The following is a 19,859-nucleotide window of genomic DNA, read 5'->3' as shown; positions in this document are numbered from 1 at the left end:
TTTATTAAAACACTGCAGAAAAATTTACAATTTGATTGCAATTCAAAATTTTTTTTATCAATGAACATATTTATGAACAACCTGTAACGGTATCGCTTAACTTCACAGGAAAAATAGTAAGTTGCAAATAGCATTTTCCCAACTTTATCAAGCAAACTGATACATTGTGGCTAGCATAAAACCACAAAAAACGCTTCCTTGTTTATAAATTGCCATATGTATCAGTATAAAATGTATTTGTGATTTCTTATTCATTTATTTATTTTATTTTTTAGAAAACAGGTGACTTATACGCTGTCAAAGTGTTTAACAGCTTAAGTTTCCAACGTCCTGCGGATGTTCAGATGCGGGAGTTTGAAGTGTTAAAGAAACTCAATCATAAGAATATTGTTAAACTATTTGCAATTGAGGAAGAGGTAACATATAAATAAGTACTTGTTTCCCATGTTTGTGTGTTATCATTACATTTATTTATAAATGCACATAGACACAAAAAGCTCTGTACCCGCTTGCATTGAACTCTTTGACATAAAATGGTTTGGCAATACAGCAGGTATTTGCATGAATGCTGTATGCCTATGGCTGATTTAAGCCATTTGTTTTGTGCTCCATAAAAGGCCATGCAAAAAAGATGAGGCCAAGTTAAATAATGCACAACACCAACAAACACACCCATGCAATTTATTGTGTCACAGAGCATACCTGATGTACTATGAGTAGTGCAATGCTTACTTTATTAGATTGTGGTAAGTACAAGAATTAAACTAACTGAGATACAGTTACTACCATTCCAAGATATCTATACTTTAACACAGCTTGGAAATTGTAATGGTGCATTTACAGTATGTGCTTGCTCACTTAAGATAGGGATAAATAAATCCCAGCTCCTAAACACAAGGATAGGAATTGTTTTACATCAAAGCCTAGTGTTAATATATCTTATATGCCAGTATATACTTTGTGCACTTGCAGTTCCTGCATTGTAGGGAAAAAAACGCGATTGTGCTAGAAATTGAACTTTGCTCACTACATTTGCATACAGAAATGAGACATAATATGTCGGGAACCCTAAAATAAGGCATTGTCCCTTAGAAATGCGAACACCGTTTTAAAACATAATTATTGTTAAGTAAAAAAAAAACATTCCTCAAAAAACATATAAGGATGCAAAAGCAAATTACATTTTTTAACTGGAAGGCATAAAAAGTTGTAAGGATGTGAAAAGAATCAAGGGCAACTGTAACAAATATTTTACATCAATTGTTTGTAACAGAACCTACAGGTTTAATGATAAACTGTTACTTGCAAGAAGCCATTTTACTGTAGCTTGCTGTCTCAGGCCAAAGCTAGTTGACTTCTGAAAACAGGGAAAACTCAAAGACCGTTTCTTTTTTCTATTTGCAAGTGTTGTTGTACTTATACTATTGCACTGATATTTCTATAATTTATTTTCAGTGTTGTGTGCAAAATATTCATTTTCTACAGAACCAGTGACATTAAAAAGTGAAATTGTTATTTACATTTAAAGTTTATATCTGGTCATCCAGCACCTACATTTATGGCTACAAATGTCCTATTTTATATGAAAGAGGTTTTCAGTTTGTAATCCTGTAGTTGGGCATGAATGGTATTTGACCCTTTTTTATTTGCCTGTAAAAGAACAAAACTTGTTTTCTACACAGTTTATCTGTTATCTACTGTGTGAACATGAGCCTTTTTGCCCTGTTCATCTTGAATGGCCATCCCAGAGCTAAACAGCATGTTAATTTTATAAAAACTATAGAAGTGTTTCTGCAGGAAACACATTTTTTACCCGTGAAGTGTAACAAGACATTATATTTAAATGCATATAAAAAAAACTTTCGTTATTTGTGTTATTACTTCTGCTTTGATACATATGTGATTATTGATATCCTGTTGTTTTCAGATGTCCAGTCGCCATAAAGTGCTTGTTATGGAGTTCTGCCCATGTGCCAGTCTATACTCTGTATTAGAAGAGCCAACAAATTCATATGGTTTGCCTGAGTCAGAATTCCTAATTGTATCACGTGATGTTGGTATGTATTTTTGCTTGTAAGCTGTCATATCAAATACTCAGAACTCTTAGGCTAGTGCCGCACTAGGCAGATCTCGGCCAGCTCATTTTGGAGCAAAAACGCAAGATTTTATATGCCATGCCGAAATACGCTGCGTCTGTCTGCACCTGAGTGGAGGCAATATTTTGGGGTGTGGGCATATCAGGCAGAAGTGCAGCAGCGAAGGAGCAGATTTTCATACTGCAGAGAAACGCATAGTGTGACACTAGACTAAGAGGACGCAAAAATATGGAATTATCTGTTCAAAATATTGAAATACATAACAGTAGCTTAAAACTCACTTTTGTTGCATGTGCAGGGTGAAGCTTATTATATGAGTAGTTATCAAAGCATAGGTCCCCATGGAAACTGTTCAACTGATAAACCAAATCACAACTAAAGTTTGCCATTAGTGTCAGGTTGCCGGACTTCTTTTTGTTGATCAGTATTATCCAGTCTACAAATTGGTACAAGCATACTTTGTTTACAAACTTGTATCTTTCTGTTTAGCCCCCAGCTTGCAAAGTTTTGGTCTTACCAAGGCAGTGCTTACTATAGCCTAAAGCTGGCCATAGATGCAAAGATCCGATCGTACAAATCATCGTACGATCGGACTTTCCCATCTCCCGACCCGCCACAAACCATTCAGATCAAAGTCTTACCAGTCAGATTAGTAAAAGAACAGATCAGCAATGTTCTGCCCCTGACAGCAATCGTACAATATCTATGTCCGACCAAAGCTAGTGACAGTCTCCCACTGAAAATCGTACGATCGGCAATACACGCAGAGATATTATCCGCATCCGACAGTAATTTTCTAACCTGTCCGATCGACCAAACGACCTATCTCCGCCAGATGAAAAATGTCAGGACTCTCCACACACGGTCCGAAAATCGTACGAATCCACAATTCGTACGATCGAATCGTTGCGGCTATGTCCAACTTAAAGAACTTCCACACTTTCCTTTCACAAAACATCCCATGTTGCATCAATGTCATGTAACTGAGCCAGTTTGAGCATTTTAACTGTGCAGGCTTAGCGCAAGAATATGGTGCTTGCTTAGGGTGCTCTGTGAAACCACTGTTTGAATATTCAGGAGGCAGTACAATGTATTAGCTAATACACACCAAGTACAAAGTATATAGGAGGAGGTTTGCATAACAGGAAGAAGTTTATCTGAATTGTGAAAACACATTTGGATGAAATGTAAATGGGTGCAAACCTTTGCTAAAAAGAACTAGACACGGATACACATTAGTAAAAGAGCATATGCTCTGAAAACTGTGCTTGTGGTTCAGGGAACATGCAAAGTAGCTGCTGAAGTTAACACTGAACAGAGTTTCCCAATACTCTGAAAAAATTAATGCCACCATTAATGTGCTAGACAGTGTGGGGTGAGTTGGCATGTAAACGCTTGATCAATTACAGGTATAAAGATGCTCGGTAGGGCAAGTGACCCAGTATTTCACATACTGTGCAACTAATGACATATCTTGTTGAGTCAGTTTCAAGGCAAATTACTTTGGATCTGGAAGCTCTCAAGGAAAGAGACAGAACATTGCACTCACACTTTTTAGACTGTATAAAATAGGAAACTGAAAATAAAAAACGAATCTGGCCTTTAAAGAAACAGGTTTGGCTTCTTTATTACCTTTTGGAATATTTGCACCATGGGTGTGTGCACTTTGCTTGTCTAAGGCATACCTAGATAATTGTATGAACTACAGGTAGAGGCACTTGGATTTTGTAGTTGTTCTTCTTCGAGCTTCTTGATTTTATAATTGGATGCCCTTAAAAATTCTAGCCTTGTGGATGTTCTTAAGCGCTGTCTGTTATTGGTTTGTCCTCCGAAATCAAAGCCATTTGGATAGCAAATTTGAAAGTTACACTAAAAACCCTAAAGCTATGCCACTTATCATACTTGTGATTTTCCTGAAATTAATAATTGCATAGATGGAGAAGTTTACTTTCTTATCACATGGCTTGTATTGCAAGAAATGTTATAGGAAGCATAATAAATATGGACTTTATTGCTGATGTAGTATGTAAAACAACACATCGGAACTTTTTTGGATGGACATATCAACATATTGCACAACTAAAATGTCCATAATGACGGTGTAATGTGATAACCTATTGTGTTCAAACAGCTGACCAGTAAATGTTATGTGCTATTTGGTTGATATGGGTTACTAGAGTCATATACCCCCCCCCCCAAGTATTCTAGAACCTGTGTCATGTTCATAGAGAGAGGTAAAAATGACTACTGTTTCTAGTGGCAGGCATGAACCACCTGAGGGAAAATGGTATTATTCATCGCGATATAAAACCAGGGAACATTATGAGAGAGATTGGAGAGGATGGGAAATCTGTTTACAAGCTGACTGACTTTGGGGCAGCTCGTGAACTTGAAGATGATGAACAGTTTGTCTCTCTCTATGGCACTGAAGAATACTTGGTAAGAGGCCAGATTGAAAATCTTTTACACGTAAACTAATATGAATCATAGTCAGCTACCCAGAGCACCTATACCTCACCTGTTGCAGAGTGCAGTTTAAGAATGGTCGTGTTTATTTGTTAGTATAGAACTTGAAGCTACTCCATGTTTGATCATTGCAAGGCAGATAATTAGATTATGATGTCAATGATAAACAGAAGTCCATTATTCAGGGGATTTACCTTAGCTCTGGTAATCTAGATATCTACATTGCAAGGACCAAACATGGGGCAGCTTCAGTTTCCCTGTTTGCCCTGTTTAGCTCAAATAACAGCTCAAATAAAAAATATATTGTTTTTTGATTAAAACATTAGGCAAAAAGTATGTTCAGCCCAAACACTAATAATTGACCTTGTGTTGAAAAGGGGAAATACTGCCTCCTTTAGGTCACTTGGTGAAAAAGCATGTTGCTTGCAAAGCATATTGCTGTAGGAGAACCTTTCCAAAATAATTTAATTACTTTCAAGGGTTGATAGTAAATGTAATTGCAGTTGAATCACTAGTTTCTACTACTTTGTTCTCTGGTTCTTGTTCTCATGAAACAATGTGGCAGAAGTTAGTTCTGCTCCAGGTGGTTTGATCAGCTGGCTTTTGCGACTTTATTTCAAGGGTCAAAACAGTGCAAGAAAAGGAAGGGATATATACTATTTTCAATTGTAATTGTTTGATCAAATAACCATAATAATAAACTAATAAATAAATTAAATAGGTTATTCTGAAATATGCCTAGAATAACATTTTCTTTCATCATGCAAAAACAGTTTTTGCATGGACATCACCTTTAAATGAACTTAGTATGATGTAGACTGTTTCAGACTTTTATAACTATTGAAATGTACTAAAAAGTAACCTAAATTAGCCTTTTGGGGATTTTGTCTGCAAATGGCTAAGAATATACAATAGTTTAGTAGATATGTCTTTAAAAACAGAAAAGAGTTAAGCTGACTGTTCGTGAATTTATGATTTTTCATTTGTTTAATATGTCTGGCTGTCTCTATGAATTATTACTGTGTAGCTTTTACTGCCTTTTAACAACCATCATTGTTTTCATGTTTATCATTGTTGCCAATGTGTACTTTCCTATTATAGTATCTAAATTATATTGAAACAAATGTGTTAACCTGCACTTGACATATAATAATACATTTTATTGCACCTAAAGCACCCAGACATGTATGAGCGGGCAGTGCTACGAAAAGAGCATCAGAAGAAGTACAGTGCAACAGTGGATCTGTGGAGTATCGGAGTGACATTCTACCACGCTGCCACAGGCAGTCTTCCTTTCAGACCTTTTGAAGGACCTCGAAGGAACAAGGAAGTCATGTATGCCTTTAAATAGTTGTGCTCTCCTCAATTAATATGCATATATTGTAAAGCAATTTAATGCCAAATAAATTATGTAAAGAGTTCCATATTGTCTAGTTTCTGTTGCAGCTTTCTGGGACAGCTTTACCAGTGGTTAGCAGCTCCAGTTATTATGACGTATTGCTGAGCTACTACAATACCTATCTGTCCACATGTGGTTAGGTAGAAAAAAGTTTGGTGTTTGAAGTCCGATGTTCAGAAGTCGTTTTACTGTACAGTTTCTTATGCGTATTCTTATTATTTAATGGTAGTAATATGCTCTCACTGTAAACCCTTAAAATGCAAAAGGCCCAGGAAGATAATTTATCTCAGACAATTATCTCTTCCTTATTGTGATTGTTAGGGTTCAAGCAAACGGGCAGATTCGGGGAGATTTAGTGGCCGGGCGACTAATCTTCTGTGGGGCGACAATCTCCCCGAACTGCCTTCCGCCTGAGATAATGCGAAAACACCAGCGCCAATGAACTCGTGACTTTATATGATATTTCCGAATTCGCCCGAAGTTTCCTTGTGAGGCAACTTCGGGCGACTTCGGAGATCGAAGTGCAGCGAGTGCATTGGAGCTGGCATTTCTCGTTATAGCAGGTGTAATGGCAGGGGGAAGGCAATTCGGGGAGATTGTCGCCCCGCAGAAGAGGTGATTAGTCGCCATGTGACTAAATCTCCCCGAATCTGCCCGTGTGCTAGCTCCCTAACTCATTAAACGCCACTATTCATGCTTTCTTATAACCCTTTGCTTAAAAATAAAGACAGTCTGGGGCACTTGGCTTATATTGGGAGCAGACAACACCCATCAAATGTCGTTAGGCTCTAAATGCATGAAGAATTCCCTTCACATATACAAATTCAGTGCTGTAAATGTATTTTTTTTAAATACACTTGTTTAGTGATGAAAGTTCCTCTACATGCTAATAGTTCCTACTACATGCTAAACATGGTCATGTCTTTTGTTCCTTTACAGGTATAAAATAATTGCTGGCAAACCATCTGGGGCAATATCTGGTGTACAACGTGCAGAAAACGGCCCAATTGAGTGGAGCGGGGAATTGCCCGCTACCTGTAATTTGTCTATGTAAGTAAATGAGTTGCTTAGTGAAATGTTGCTTACCACACCATGATTCATTTCCTCTTATTTACATTTCTGTTTCTTCTTTTCTCGGTTAGGCTTTGATACTTTTAACATTCATCTTATTTATGAAATGGCTTTAATAGTTATACTATAGCTGATGCAAGATATTTCCTAAGTAACATTAAAATAGACTTTTTGCTGATTGATGACAGTCGGCAGTAAATCTCAAATCTTAGTCTTGTTAATATCAACAAAAAGTGCCTCTCCTCTTGTAATCTCTGTTTGTGTCTGTTGCAAAATACTTTTGTGTAAGTCCTAAGATTGTGGTTTGAAACTGAGATGATTGTTTACATGAAGTATTCTCATAAAACCTCCTGACGGTCTTTGTTCTTTTTTTTTTTTTTCGGTTCATTCTAGGGGTCTGCAGACTTTGTTTACGCCAGTCCTTGCAAATATCCTTGAAGCTGATCAGGAGAAGTGTTGGGGGTTTGAGCAGTTCTTTGCAGTAACAAATGATATATTCAATCGCATTGTTGTACATGTTTTTTCACTGCAGCAAATGACTCCCCACAAGATCTATATCAACACATATGACAAGTAAGTGCTATAGATGAGGATATACTTCCCCTTTTAAGATGAGTTCAATGCATAGGGTTTGTGGCGCACATGTTTTTTTGCCTATCTATTTCAATCACAAAAAAAAATATAAATTTTTTGTTATTTCCTTAGCAAAATGTGGCAAACCATAAGATTGAAGCCACTTCATGTTTAGCTCTTGCGAGGAAATTCAGTAGATTACCAGTTAACAGCCCCTATCACTTCCCCCTTTGTTGTAATTGTTTTGGCTTGCAGATTAGCCGGAATCCGTTATACAGGGGGATTATCTGTGCACTTATAATTTAATAAACCACAGTTTTTGGATTTGGCCGAAAACCAATCCTTCACAAAAGACTTGTCTGAATACTGAACCAAATCCTAATTTGCACAATTAAATTTGAAGAAAAAGAATTGTCTCTTTCAGCTATGTAGTATGTTTTAGTTCCAAGGTGACTGACTTTTAAATTTATATCAATGTGCTGGTGTTTTGAAAAATCAATCAAGACCCTAGGTTTAGTTCTTCACTAATCTCCTTTTAGGGCAAGGGCACACTAGGCGTATGCCCCACTTTTTTCCGGCAGGTGGAGAGAAGCAGATGCGCTCCAATATGCTTCCTTGTTTAGCTGCGCTAACAGGCACAGCTTACAGTGGAGGTTGGCCCAAAAAATGCAAAAGAATGCCTTTTTCAGGGCGATCTCTGCTTTGTGTAGCTGCACTCAGGCTGACATGATGCCTGTTAGTGCACCTAAACACAGAATAGTATTGGAGCACATCCACTTCTCTCCACTGCCTCCAAAATGCAGATGGAGAGAAGCAGGACATACTGTATTGAGATTGGGCTCTTAGAATCACTCATTTTCCTTACACATACGCCTAGTATGTTCTTGCACTTAGTCTTGATTCTAAATAGGGGAGACTTGAGGGCAAGTAAGAATGGAATTGCAATAAGTATTAAAGATAGTTCTAGGCTACTAATGTTTGTATCCTGGAAAGAGAAAGTGAAACTCTGCGTGTTGAAGAATCTGACAATCGTTGATTATCTGACAATCTGTGATATTTTTCTGTGAACTCTGGACTCTCGCAGATGTAATTTTATTTGTAAACACTGAAGCTGGCCATAGACGCAAAGATCCGATCGTACAAATCAACGTACGATTGGACTTTCCCATCTCCCGACCCGCCACTAACCATTCAGATCAAAGCCTTACCATTCTGATCAAATAAAGTAGTTAAAGAACAGATCAGCCAATGTTCTGCCCCTGACAGCAATCGTACAATAGTTATGTCTGACAAAGCTAGTGACAGTCTCCCACTGAAAATCGTACAATTTGCAGAGATATTATCGGCAGGCGACAGAAATTTTCTAACCTGTCCGATCGACCAAACGACTGATCTCCGCCAGACGAAAAATGTCAGGACTCTCCACACACGGTCCGAAAATCGTACGAATCCACAATTCGTACGATCGGATCATTGCGTCTATGGCCAGCTTTAGGCAAGAAAAGTTAAATACACTGAGGATGCCAATATATTAGACTTTCCCCCCACCCATTGTATTAAGTTGCCAATTTTTTTTCCTGGACTAGTGCTACTATTTTCTGATTTTCGCTTAAGTGCATAAGCCCAAAAAAGTATGCTGTGGGAAATGCTACAGAGGTGGAGGATCAGCCCTTAGTGAGTACATTCTGGGAGAGGTGACATTTTTATTGAACAGGATTTCCAAGGGGTACATCACCTTAAAGTAAAATTAGTCATCACCTTTGCATTTTATTCCATATTTGTTTTGTTCTACAGATTTCTGGCTGGAATCTTTGCTGCCATCTGGTTGCTTATTCCATTGCAGCCTGGCAGCAGTTAGGAAGTGAGATTGGAATAGCAGAGGAGAAGGTTTGAATAGAATTAGGAGCAATATAAAATACAAATATAAATAACTTTTTTATTTTGGTTGCTTGGAGTCCCAAACTAGATAGGAGAACTAGATAGGATTTGTAGTTTTATAGTGGAATGGCATACTAGAAACACTAATAACTGAAAATCCATACAAAATAAACAATGAAAACCAAACAAAATAGTGTATGTAATGGCTGTCCCCTAAAAACACTGCCATTCTATTATCTTTGTGACAGTCCCAAAGGTGTTCCATGGACTGTGCTATTCCAAATTGTACACAGTGAGCAGTTGTTATTGATCATTACAATTGTTTACAGATAAATGAATTACACTTCCAATGCTCATTAAAAATGCATGCATGATTTCCAGGGTGCCAGATTTCCATGACTTGGTGTACAAACAGACAAAGATTCCTGGCCAGAACCAAGAACTGCTGTTTGAAGGAAGACGACTGGTGTTGGAACAAGGGAGACTTGCACAGCATTTCCCTATAACCACAGATGAAAATCCAATATTTGTCTTAACCAGAGAAATGGTTTCTGTTATTGGCCTTCGGTTTGATGAAAGTATGTCATGTTTTGAATTAGAATTTTTACTTATGTATTAAAATGCCAGTAGTAAAAATGAATATGTTTCCTAAAATAGAGCTTTTTAATATTCTTATTAAAATTATTAACTGGCACTGTAGTGACAAAATAAATATAGATGACAACATTGATTTTTTTTTACAGACTTACTTTCTACCCTTTTATTTCAGTTGTGATCCCAAAGCCCATTTCTCATTATGACTTGGATGTAGATGCTAATATGGCAAAGGTAGGTACTAAACTTTTTTAAGCTCTGATTTTGGCAAGTCTGTTTTCTGTACAGCCATATCAAGTGTATCTACAGATCACATGATTGGTAGAATATGGTAAATGGCAGAGGCTAGTGTGCATTAATGAATTTGATTGTTTATAAAAAACTAAAATAAAGTGTGTCCAGTCCTTATATACAAAGCAACATAAACTGTAGTATGTAATAAATGTATCCAAATGGCTACGTTTTCGCAGTGTGGGTAGTAGCAATCAATTTGCTTTAATTTCTAAAATGTAGTAGACTGATCAAAACGAAGTCCTGGTTGGTTGCTACTTATAGCTGCACTGGTGCAATTTAGCACCTGCGCTAGAGTTTCTTATAGTTGCTGATGCAAATTTCTTGTTGTGTAAGAATCTCCCAATTTCCCAGGAATCTTTAAGTGATAAGTTGTCAATCTTGCTTTGTAAATACTTGCAAGCAAGCATTTTAATCCTCCTCTTTCACCTGTAATTCTTTGTTAAATTAAGTTCCCACACCCAAGACAACCACTAGCGGTTTAAGTCACATTAGGGTACAGGACAGGTAACTGGTATATGTATTTCACTTGTCTGACTAGTTATGAATCCCTCATAGGAGGGAGTCTAGATATTGTTGTGAAATGTTATACTCATGACGATCTGTATGTTGTATGATATGCTCCTTTTATCCTGATTGATCTCGACATGTAACATGTGACACAATGTTTTTCCTTAAATTATCTTTACATTGTAAACTGCTTACTTTATTCTCTCAATAAACTACCCGAATTTAAAAAAAAAAAAAAAAAAATTAAGTTCCCAATTAAGTTTGTTAAATATTACTGTAAAGCACTGCTTACATTACACATATATACATTTTTTAAAAACTGAATTATAAAGGTAATACTAGGCACATGTACAATATGTATACATCTTATTATACCCCTTTCTGGAGAATGTATTTTATCATGTTGTTCATAGTGTTGCTGTTCATGTTTGCAAAAGTTTCTATAGGCAGCCCCTTTTGTGTGGGTCTAGGTTTTTTTTTGGCTCCTGATTAAAATCAACTGTCCTTAAACTGCATCTGAATTGGGAGTGTACCATTTCTGGTGCTTTGCGTCAAAATTACATCTGATTCTTTAAGTCTGCTTGAAGGTGATGGTAGCTCCAGGGTTCCCTTGCATCAATATGCACATTTGCATATAACTGTCATGAAACCTAAAGGAACAACATTTTCTTTACACACCAATAAATGCACTTATTCTTGCAAAGAGTCGTATGACAGTGGACAGCTTTGCTATGACCATGAAGCGTCTCAAGTACCAATGACACCAAATATTAATATGTGCTGAAGTATCTGTGTATCCTAAAAAGCATATTGTTTTGTCTTTCCTTAACTTCTTTTTATTGACTTTGGAAAAATAAATTTGTGTTAACTCTTCTATAAAACAAGGGGTCTGATATTGATAAGGCTATGGCTGTTTATTACCAGATAAAACTTGACACACACAAGTCTCAATTGAGCAGAAAGAGAACCATAATGAAATAAGTGCTTTCCACTTGAAGGAAAAGTTTTACATATACTGAACAGAAATCATTTTTCCATGTCACTCCTGGCAAGCATTCACCAATGGGTTAACTGCCCTGCGGGCCTCTGGACAGGACCTCCCCTAACAAGTTCAAAATGAGAGCACACCCCCACTTACTTGTCTTTTTTGTCCTGTCCAGAGGCCGGATGGATGGAAGAAGGCATTAGGAGCAAGTGCCTTATTTCCAGCACGAGGGTGTTTCTCTGTCTCTCTCTGGCATCCTCGATGCTGAAGTCCGATACTCCCCTTGTAGGGGTTAGTTGAGGAGGGCCGTAGATGGCAAGAACAGCCTAAGGGCCAAGCTGTTACCTCCCGTTTAAACGGGTTAGGTGGGCGATGCTGCAAGGTGCGGACGCGCCTGTATAGAAGCGTCACAAGCGGAACCGGAAGTGACGTCATAACAGGACGCGGAAGACGCGAGGTGCGCTCCGGTGTTCGTGCGCTAGCACACAAGGAAAACCGGTAAGGAGGGAAGGTAGGAACCCCTCTCGGCCATCCTGTTGTTGGGGGTAAGGCAAGTAGCGCTGTATAGCGCAGGAGATGCGAAAACGCCAAGGTTGCCTGAGGGCAGCGGCGATGTCGGCAGCATTATGTGAACACGGAAGTGTTCTTTGGCGCCAAACAGCCTGTGGCTATGGCGTGTAGCCCTAATAATAATAGTAACTATAGTAATTATATACATATCAACCCTTGCAAATGTTGCACTGTGGGATGTATACTGTGCAGTTGTGCAATGATAAGGAAGGCAGGACTGCTTATGCAAGTCTCTAATTGAGTAGTGGCATTCTGTTGCAGGTACTCACAAGCATGGAATCCAGTACTACGGGCAAGACACCTCACCCCAAAGGGAAAAGCCTCCCTGTCTCGGAAAAGAAAGATAAAACACCAGAGAAAAGTTCTCCTGTGGTCCGGGAAGAGCCAGTACCTTCAGGCTCTCAGGCTAATCAAGCCCTTGTAGAGTCGCTAGCTTCGGTCATAAAGCAAGCAGTAGTGCAAGGTTTTCAGGAAGCGACTGGCTCTAAGAAGAGACAGAGGCATTCATACTCCAGACAGTTGGAGTCACTATCGGAAATCTCAGAAGGGGAATTGTCAGAGTTGTCTGAAGTACACTCACCCTTAGGCTCAGACGAAGGGGAAATTGAGTCCGAGGAAGAATCTAATTTTGATGTATCAGTGATTGAACCTCTAATTAAGGCGGTGAGGCAAACATTGACCTTTCCCACAGATTCTTCAAAAGTTTCATCGGCGGATAAGCTTTTTCCTTCGTTAAAGAAGAAGTCGGCAGGTTTTCCAGTGCATGCCTCAATAAAAGAGATTATTAAAGAAGAGTGGAAGAAGACTGAGAAGAGACCTCAGACGGCTGGGAAGTTTCAAAAGAAATATCCGTTTGAGGAGGAGGATGCTAAATTCTGGGACTCTCCTCCCAAGGTCGATGCAGCTGTGGTCAGGCTGGCTAGGAAGACAACTCTTCCAGTGGATGACGCAGCAGTATTTAGAGAGCCAATGGAGAAGAAAATGGAGTTTAATTTAAAGAAATCTTTTGCAGCAGCAGGGGCAGCCTGCAGACCAGCAGTGGCTCTGACATCTGTCTCAAGAGCAGTGAAAGTATGGCTCTCAAATATAGAAGAAGCGATTTCATCTAATGTTAAAAGACAAAAATTACTAGAGATGCTGGCTGATTGTAAACTGGCCATTGACTTCATGTCAGAAGCTTCAGTGGATTTGGTTCATTTCACAGCGAGGTCCATGGCGCTCTCGGTGGCAGCAAGAAGAGCTCTGTGGCTGAAACCTTGGGCAGCGGACGCAGCATCAAAGACGAATTTGTGCCAACTTCCCTTCGAGGGAGACATGTTATTTGGGGGAAAAACTGGATGCCATTATTAAAAAGGTCTCGGGAGGCAAAAGTGTTTTTCTGCCTCAAGAAAACAAGGCGAAGCGAGGAAGGTTTGAACCTCCATACTTCAGAGATAAGGATAAATCTTTTAGGGCATCAAGGCAATACAGACCCGGGAGAGAATATTCAAGACAATCCTCTTGGAGGGCTGGACGCCCGGGCGCCAGAAGTAATTTGAAGAGAGCAAGTTTTTTCTCCTCTTCTTCAGCCTCAACACAACAACAATGAGATTACCTTGGCCCAGACAGAGATAGGAGGCAGGCTGACCTTGTTCGCTCAAATCTGGGCCAAGTCCGTACAAGACCGATGGGTGTACGATACAATTCGAAGAGGTTTTCGTTTGGAGTTTTTGAAAGTCCCCAGGAGGGATTATTGTCTGATTTCTTCATTTCAAAATGCAGAACAAAGTCAAAACCTGATTCAGGAATACATGGATCAGCTGTTTGCACTAAAAGCAGTAGAAGTAGTCCCGTCTCAAGAAAGAGGAAGGGGATTCTATTCAAGGCTGTTCTTAGTAAAGAAAGCATCCGGCGCTTTAAGACCGGTATTAGATATGAGAAAACTAAATCAGTTTCTGGAAAAGAAGAAGTTCAAGATGGAGTCCTTGGCCTCCATCATTCAGGCTGTGTCAGTAGGAGATTGGCTCACAAGTATAGACCTAAAGGATGCCTACTTTCACGTTCCAGTCTGTCCAGAGCACAGGAAGTTCCTTCGATTTGCAGTGGGCAAAATTCACGTGCAGTTCAGATGCCTACCGTTCGGGCTGTCACAATCACCAAGGGTCTTCACAAAAGTTCTAGTTACCCTGATAGCAGAGTTAAGGAAAGAAGGGATATCGACTTTCCATTATCTGGACGATATTTTGGTGACTGCGAGCTCAAGAGAAGTGGCAAGGCAACACACAGAGAGAGTGCTAGAATTTCTAGGGATACACGGTTGGGTTGTCAACATCGAGAAAAGCCACCTTATTCCATCAAGGTCACTAATCTTTCTGGGAGCAAATTTTCATACAGAGAAGAATCTGGTGAGCCTTCCAGTCCAGAAACAGCAAAAAATAATTCAGGCGATAGCAGACTTCAGGGGCCGATCAGTTGTGACAGTGCATTGTTGCTTAAAAATTCTGGGTCTAATGTCTTCTACCATACAAGTGGTAAAGTGGGCAAGATGGCACTTAAGAGGTCTGCAGAATTTTCTATTGAGAAAAGTAAGGAACCCACAATTAAATTTACACAGAAAGATACATCTGCCTCAAGAAGTGAAACACAGCTTAAGCTGGTGGTGCAGACAAAGAAACCTGGACGAGGGTCTACATCTAGAAGAACCAGACTGGGTAGTACTGACTACCGACGCGTCAGGTTCAGGTTGGGGAGCCCATTGCGAGAATCAATTTGCCCAGGGGTCATGGTCCCTGAAGGAAACTCCCTCGAATGTGCTGGAACTAAGAGCAATCGGAGAGGCCCTGTTTGCTTTTTCGGAAATGCTGAAAGGAAAGAGCGTAAAAGTATTGTCGGACAATGTCACGGCAGTCGCTTACATACAAAAGCAAGGGGGAACCAGGAGTATTACGTTGCTGGAAGAGTCCGTACCGATATTTCTTTGGGCAGAGAGATACCTAAAAAGCCTGTCAGCAGTGCACCTGCCGGGCACTGAGAATCTCAGAGCAGATTTCTTGAGCCGAGTGACCCTAGATCAAGGAGAGTGGAGTCTCCACGAAGACATCTTCCACGACTTAGTAGGAGTCTGGGGAAGACCACAGATAGATGCCATGGCTTCGGCGGAAAACAGAAAGTGCCAGAAGTTCTACGCAAGATACCCTTGCAAAGAGGCATTGGCCGTGGACGGTCTAAGACAAGATTGGTCCAAAGACCTAATATATGTCTTTCCTCCGATTCCACTGATATGGAAAGTCTTGAAGAAGGTGGATCGAGAGGCAGTGGATGCAATAGCAGTAATTCCCTTCTGGCCGAGACGACCCTGGTTTCCATTGCTGCACAAGTTGGCCGTGGCAGGCCCCAAGGAAATTCCAAAATTCCCAGGATGGCTGTCACAGAGAACATTTCTGTATCAAGAGAAGGATCACCTAGCCTTAGTGACTTGGAGATTGAAAGGCAGAGGCTTAACAAGCTGAGTTTAAAGGAGGATCTGGTGAATTTTCTTCTAAGGTCAAGAAAAAATTCTACCTCAACTCAGTACTATAAAATCTGGGATGTCTTTGTTCAGTTTGCGCTATCTCAAGGGCAAGATCCAACCTGCCCGACAGCACCTCTGCTGGTGAATTTCTTGTATTCAGGCTATGAAAGAGGTCTCCAGTTAAGTACACTTAAAGTTCAAGTGTCAGCCATTTCTGCATTAACAGGAGCCAGTTGGGCATCAGATCCTCTGGTTCAAAGATTCTTTAATGCCTTTATGAGAGTTAAGCCTTGCATAAAGACGTTTTCACCCCCATGGGATTTGCCATTTGTGTTGAATACCCTATCAAAAGCCCCTTTTGAACCTTTGGAGGAAACCTCGTTGTGGGACCTCACGTTAAAGGTCATTTTACTGGTGGCGGTCACTTCAGCATGTAGATTGGGAGAGTTGGCTGCCTTGTCTGCTTCAGAACCACATACAATAGTGTTTGAAGATAAGGTTATACTAAGACCTGCCTTCAAGTTCCTGCCCAAAGTGGTGTCTTAATTCCACATGGACTTAGAAGTATCCCTTCCTTCCTTCTGTCCAGCTCCAAAGTCGGAAAAGGAAGTACGTTGGCACACTTTGGATGTAGTCAGAGCAATTAAAACATACCTGAGAAGGACTGATACATACAGAAAATCTGATCATTTGTTTGTCATACCCTGTGGGTTCAGAAAGGGTCAAGCCCCTTCCAAGAGGACATTGAGTTCCTGGATTGTCGCTGCAATTGTCAAGGCTTACAATATAGCAGGCAGGGAGGTTCCCCGGGGGTTGAAAGCCCATTCTACAAGAGCACTGGCGAGTTCCTGGGCAATGGAAGCCAAAGCATCGCCAGAAGCAATCTGCAGAGCAGCGAGGTGGTCGTCAGTCAATACATTTATAAGACATTATAGACTGGATGTCCTTGCCTCCCAAGAGGCTAGATTTGGCAGAAGAGTTTTGGAATCAGTTATACATTGCTGAATAAAGCAGTTCTTTTTCTTTGTCGCTATATTGTGGTGCCCTCCCCTTTTTTTCTTTTTCAGAAGCTTTGGAATTCCCATTGGTGAATGCTTGCCAGGAGTGACATGGAAAACAGGAAATTGTTATACTTACCGTAATTTCTGTTTCCTGGTCACATTCAATGGCAGCATTCACCAAGGAATTTCCCACCCCAGGGGTCTGGCTTTAGACTAAGACAAGTAAGTGGGGGTGTGCTCTCATTTTGAACTTGTTAGGGGAGGTCCTGTCCAGAGGCCCACAGGGCAGTTAACCCATTGGTGAATGCTGCCATGGAATGTGACCAGGAAACAGAAATTACGGTAAGTATAACAATTTCCTGTTTTTTATATTGATGGAGAATTTTCATGTTCTCTCATTTTCAAACCCATTACAGTTAAATTAAAAGGTTATTTTTTGCCTTTCCTAGGCAGTAACAGGTGTTGCTTGCTACTACTGCAGAATTGCTGCCTCTTTGCTGCTTGTACTGGATCTCATGCGCAAAGGAATACGATGGCTTAGGTAAGCAACATCTTCTGTTGTTTCTTACTTTAGCCTAGATTGTATTTGGTACTGTATGATCCAAAATCATGAAGTTGCTGTCTGGCATAACAAATAACATTAACACATTACATTGTTTTATTTGAGTTTAGTAAAATGTAGGCAATGGTTAATCAGCATAAGGATCAATAACCTATTAATTAATGCTTCTGTTGTCCTTATTTTTATGCAGAAACATAGAAGCACATTTTTGCTTCTTTTCCTGAGTCTGTAAAGTTTAAATATTATATTCTGTCTACTTTTAATACATGTAGGGAATATTTAAAGTGTTAGTAAAACTTACCTAGAAAACTTAAATCAGTATGTCCTGTTTATTTTTCATACATTGATGTAATTTCCAAAAATCTCAGAACTCAAACATAAAGGAGGAAAATATTTTACCACTACTTTTGAAGTGCTGAGCTGTGAGTATTCACATTGTTTGGAAACTGTTGCTGAGTGAGAGTGGCCAGGAACCCGCATGTGATTTCAGAAGTTTTGCAGTGAGCGCCTCTATTGCTTATTGAAACTGTTTATACTTGGTCATGTATGGCCACCTTTAGATAGTTACATAGTAAATAAAGTAAATAATAATTTATCAATTACCAGAACTTTGCCTTTCTTGTGAATTAATTATGCCCATTTTTTGGCAGTTTAGCTTAATGTGTAATACAAATGTGCATGCCTACTGATTAACATATTTCATTTGATTGTTTTTTTTCCTAGTGAATTAATGAAGGAGGAATATAATGAGAATGTTCACAGGAATACTGAAGTTTCTCTTAAGCTTAACTTCTGTAACAGAACAACAGAAAAAGACCTTAAAATGTATGTAAAGTGAAAATGGTACAATAGCTTTTTATGTTTGTATTACCTTTCATACGTCTGTACCTATTCCGTAGTTGACCTTATTTTTCATTTAGAGTACTTTCTTCTTTATTTAAGAAAAAGCAAAAGTACCCCTAATGCCTAAGCTTAGTATTCTGGGTCCTGATTATGCACAGTTTTAATATAAAACAACATTCTCACCCAGGGTCAGAGGAATGTTTAACAGGTATTGCTCTGGGGTGCATATTTTTCAGTTATTTTACTGTGCATATGAAAGGCTTGGCAATATTATAATAAGCGTGTTTTATGGTTTGTGTAAACTTTCAGATATGAACAACTGATGCAGACCAGTGTGGAATCAGAAGTTTATGCAATCCATGCCAAACTATTGAATGTAAGTTTTCCTTTGTCTTTCTTTCTATATGTGAACATTTTTTGGATTCAATTTTCTAGTATAAAATCTTTAGTAATTTCAGTGCAGAAATAGAGGAGGCTATCTATTAATTTACTTTGTGGCCTAAAATAAAGTTCTCAGTTCTTTTACAAAGCCTGTCTGTGGGGTCTGTGTGTGCCTGCCATCTTCTGTTTTGACAGAAATATAGGTTAAAAGAAATACCAGTAACTAAATTAGCACACTTAAGCTTCACTATGAGCTATAACATAACCTCAGAAGTATGGTTGGCCTCACATTATGGGGAAACTGTATTAAAGTAAAATGTTTGTGTTTTAGTTTAGTATTGACCTTAATTTACACCGATATTTAATAATTTCATATAAAATTATTTTAGCCCCTACTTCATCTAAAAAAAGCCATTTCCTTAAAAGTATTCTGGATAATCCTAAATAGAAAATTGGTATTTTAAGTACTAAGGGCCAGGGGCGCTGCACCAATGAGGCGAGTTGGAATACTCGCTGCAGGTGGCAGCACTGTACAAGTTCCCAGGGGTTGGCAAAATGCCACTTCTGGTAAATTACAGTTTTTAAATTGGAATTTTGGCTCTTCTAGTGCAAGATAGTGCAATTGCAGGAAAGGTAAATGCTGGAGAAGGGTTTAGACGGCATCAAATTTACGCTGCTATGGGGTCCCCCTCGTCTGTTAGATTCTCTGTGCTCACACACAAACCAAAGGCACACATACATGCTGAGTTACATTAGCCATTGAATGGACAGAGGCATGGCAAAAATAAGCAGGCTGAGAACAGCTGGAGCCTTCAGCCTGTGTGCCCATATTCTTACTCCCACACTTCTTCCTGTTACCATTAGAGCTGCATTATATCCTGTCAGGTGATCATAACACACAGAACATCATAAAATAGTGGCTAAGTGCCTTTCCTTCTCCTTTAAACACATATCGCTGCTTTGCATAGTAAATCATGGAAAACTGTCCTATCATTCTTCCTATGTTTCATTCTGAATAAATTCACTTTTAAGGGCCCTCTTGTCCTCTTTTGATTTTAAATTTCCCACATCCCTTTTTGAGGTTAATGAATCAATTGGCTGCTTACATGTAACTCAAGGGCAGACATTTGAATGCAGAGTTTAAGTTGT

The 19,859-nt window shown here is 39.3% G+C and overlaps 1 protein-coding gene across 1 annotated transcript in view; it reads left to right on the top strand.

Moving 5' to 3' along the window:
- The window catches only part of tbk1.L (TANK binding kinase 1 L homeolog), a 31,370-nt gene that overhangs the window by 5,627 nt on the left and 5,884 nt on the right, over positions 1-19,859 (top strand). The window contains 11 exon segments of the mRNA NM_001093047.1: positions 276-416; positions 1,928-2,057; positions 4,354-4,535; positions 5,737-5,897; positions 6,901-7,011; positions 7,426-7,605; positions 9,865-10,061; positions 10,253-10,311; positions 17,374-17,465; positions 18,210-18,311; positions 18,639-18,705. Coding sequence (NP_001086516.1) covers positions 276-416; positions 1,928-2,057; positions 4,354-4,535; positions 5,737-5,897; positions 6,901-7,011; positions 7,426-7,605; positions 9,865-10,061; positions 10,253-10,311; positions 17,374-17,465; positions 18,210-18,311; positions 18,639-18,705 — 1,422 coding nt within the window.

The sequence above is a fragment of the Xenopus laevis genome, chromosome 3L (assembly GCF_017654675.1).
Source record: "Xenopus laevis strain J_2021 chromosome 3L, Xenopus_laevis_v10.1, whole genome shotgun sequence".
NCBI classification, from domain to species: Eukaryota; Metazoa; Chordata; class Amphibia; order Anura; family Pipidae; genus Xenopus; species Xenopus laevis.
This window is presented reverse-complemented; position numbering and strand designations above follow the sequence as displayed.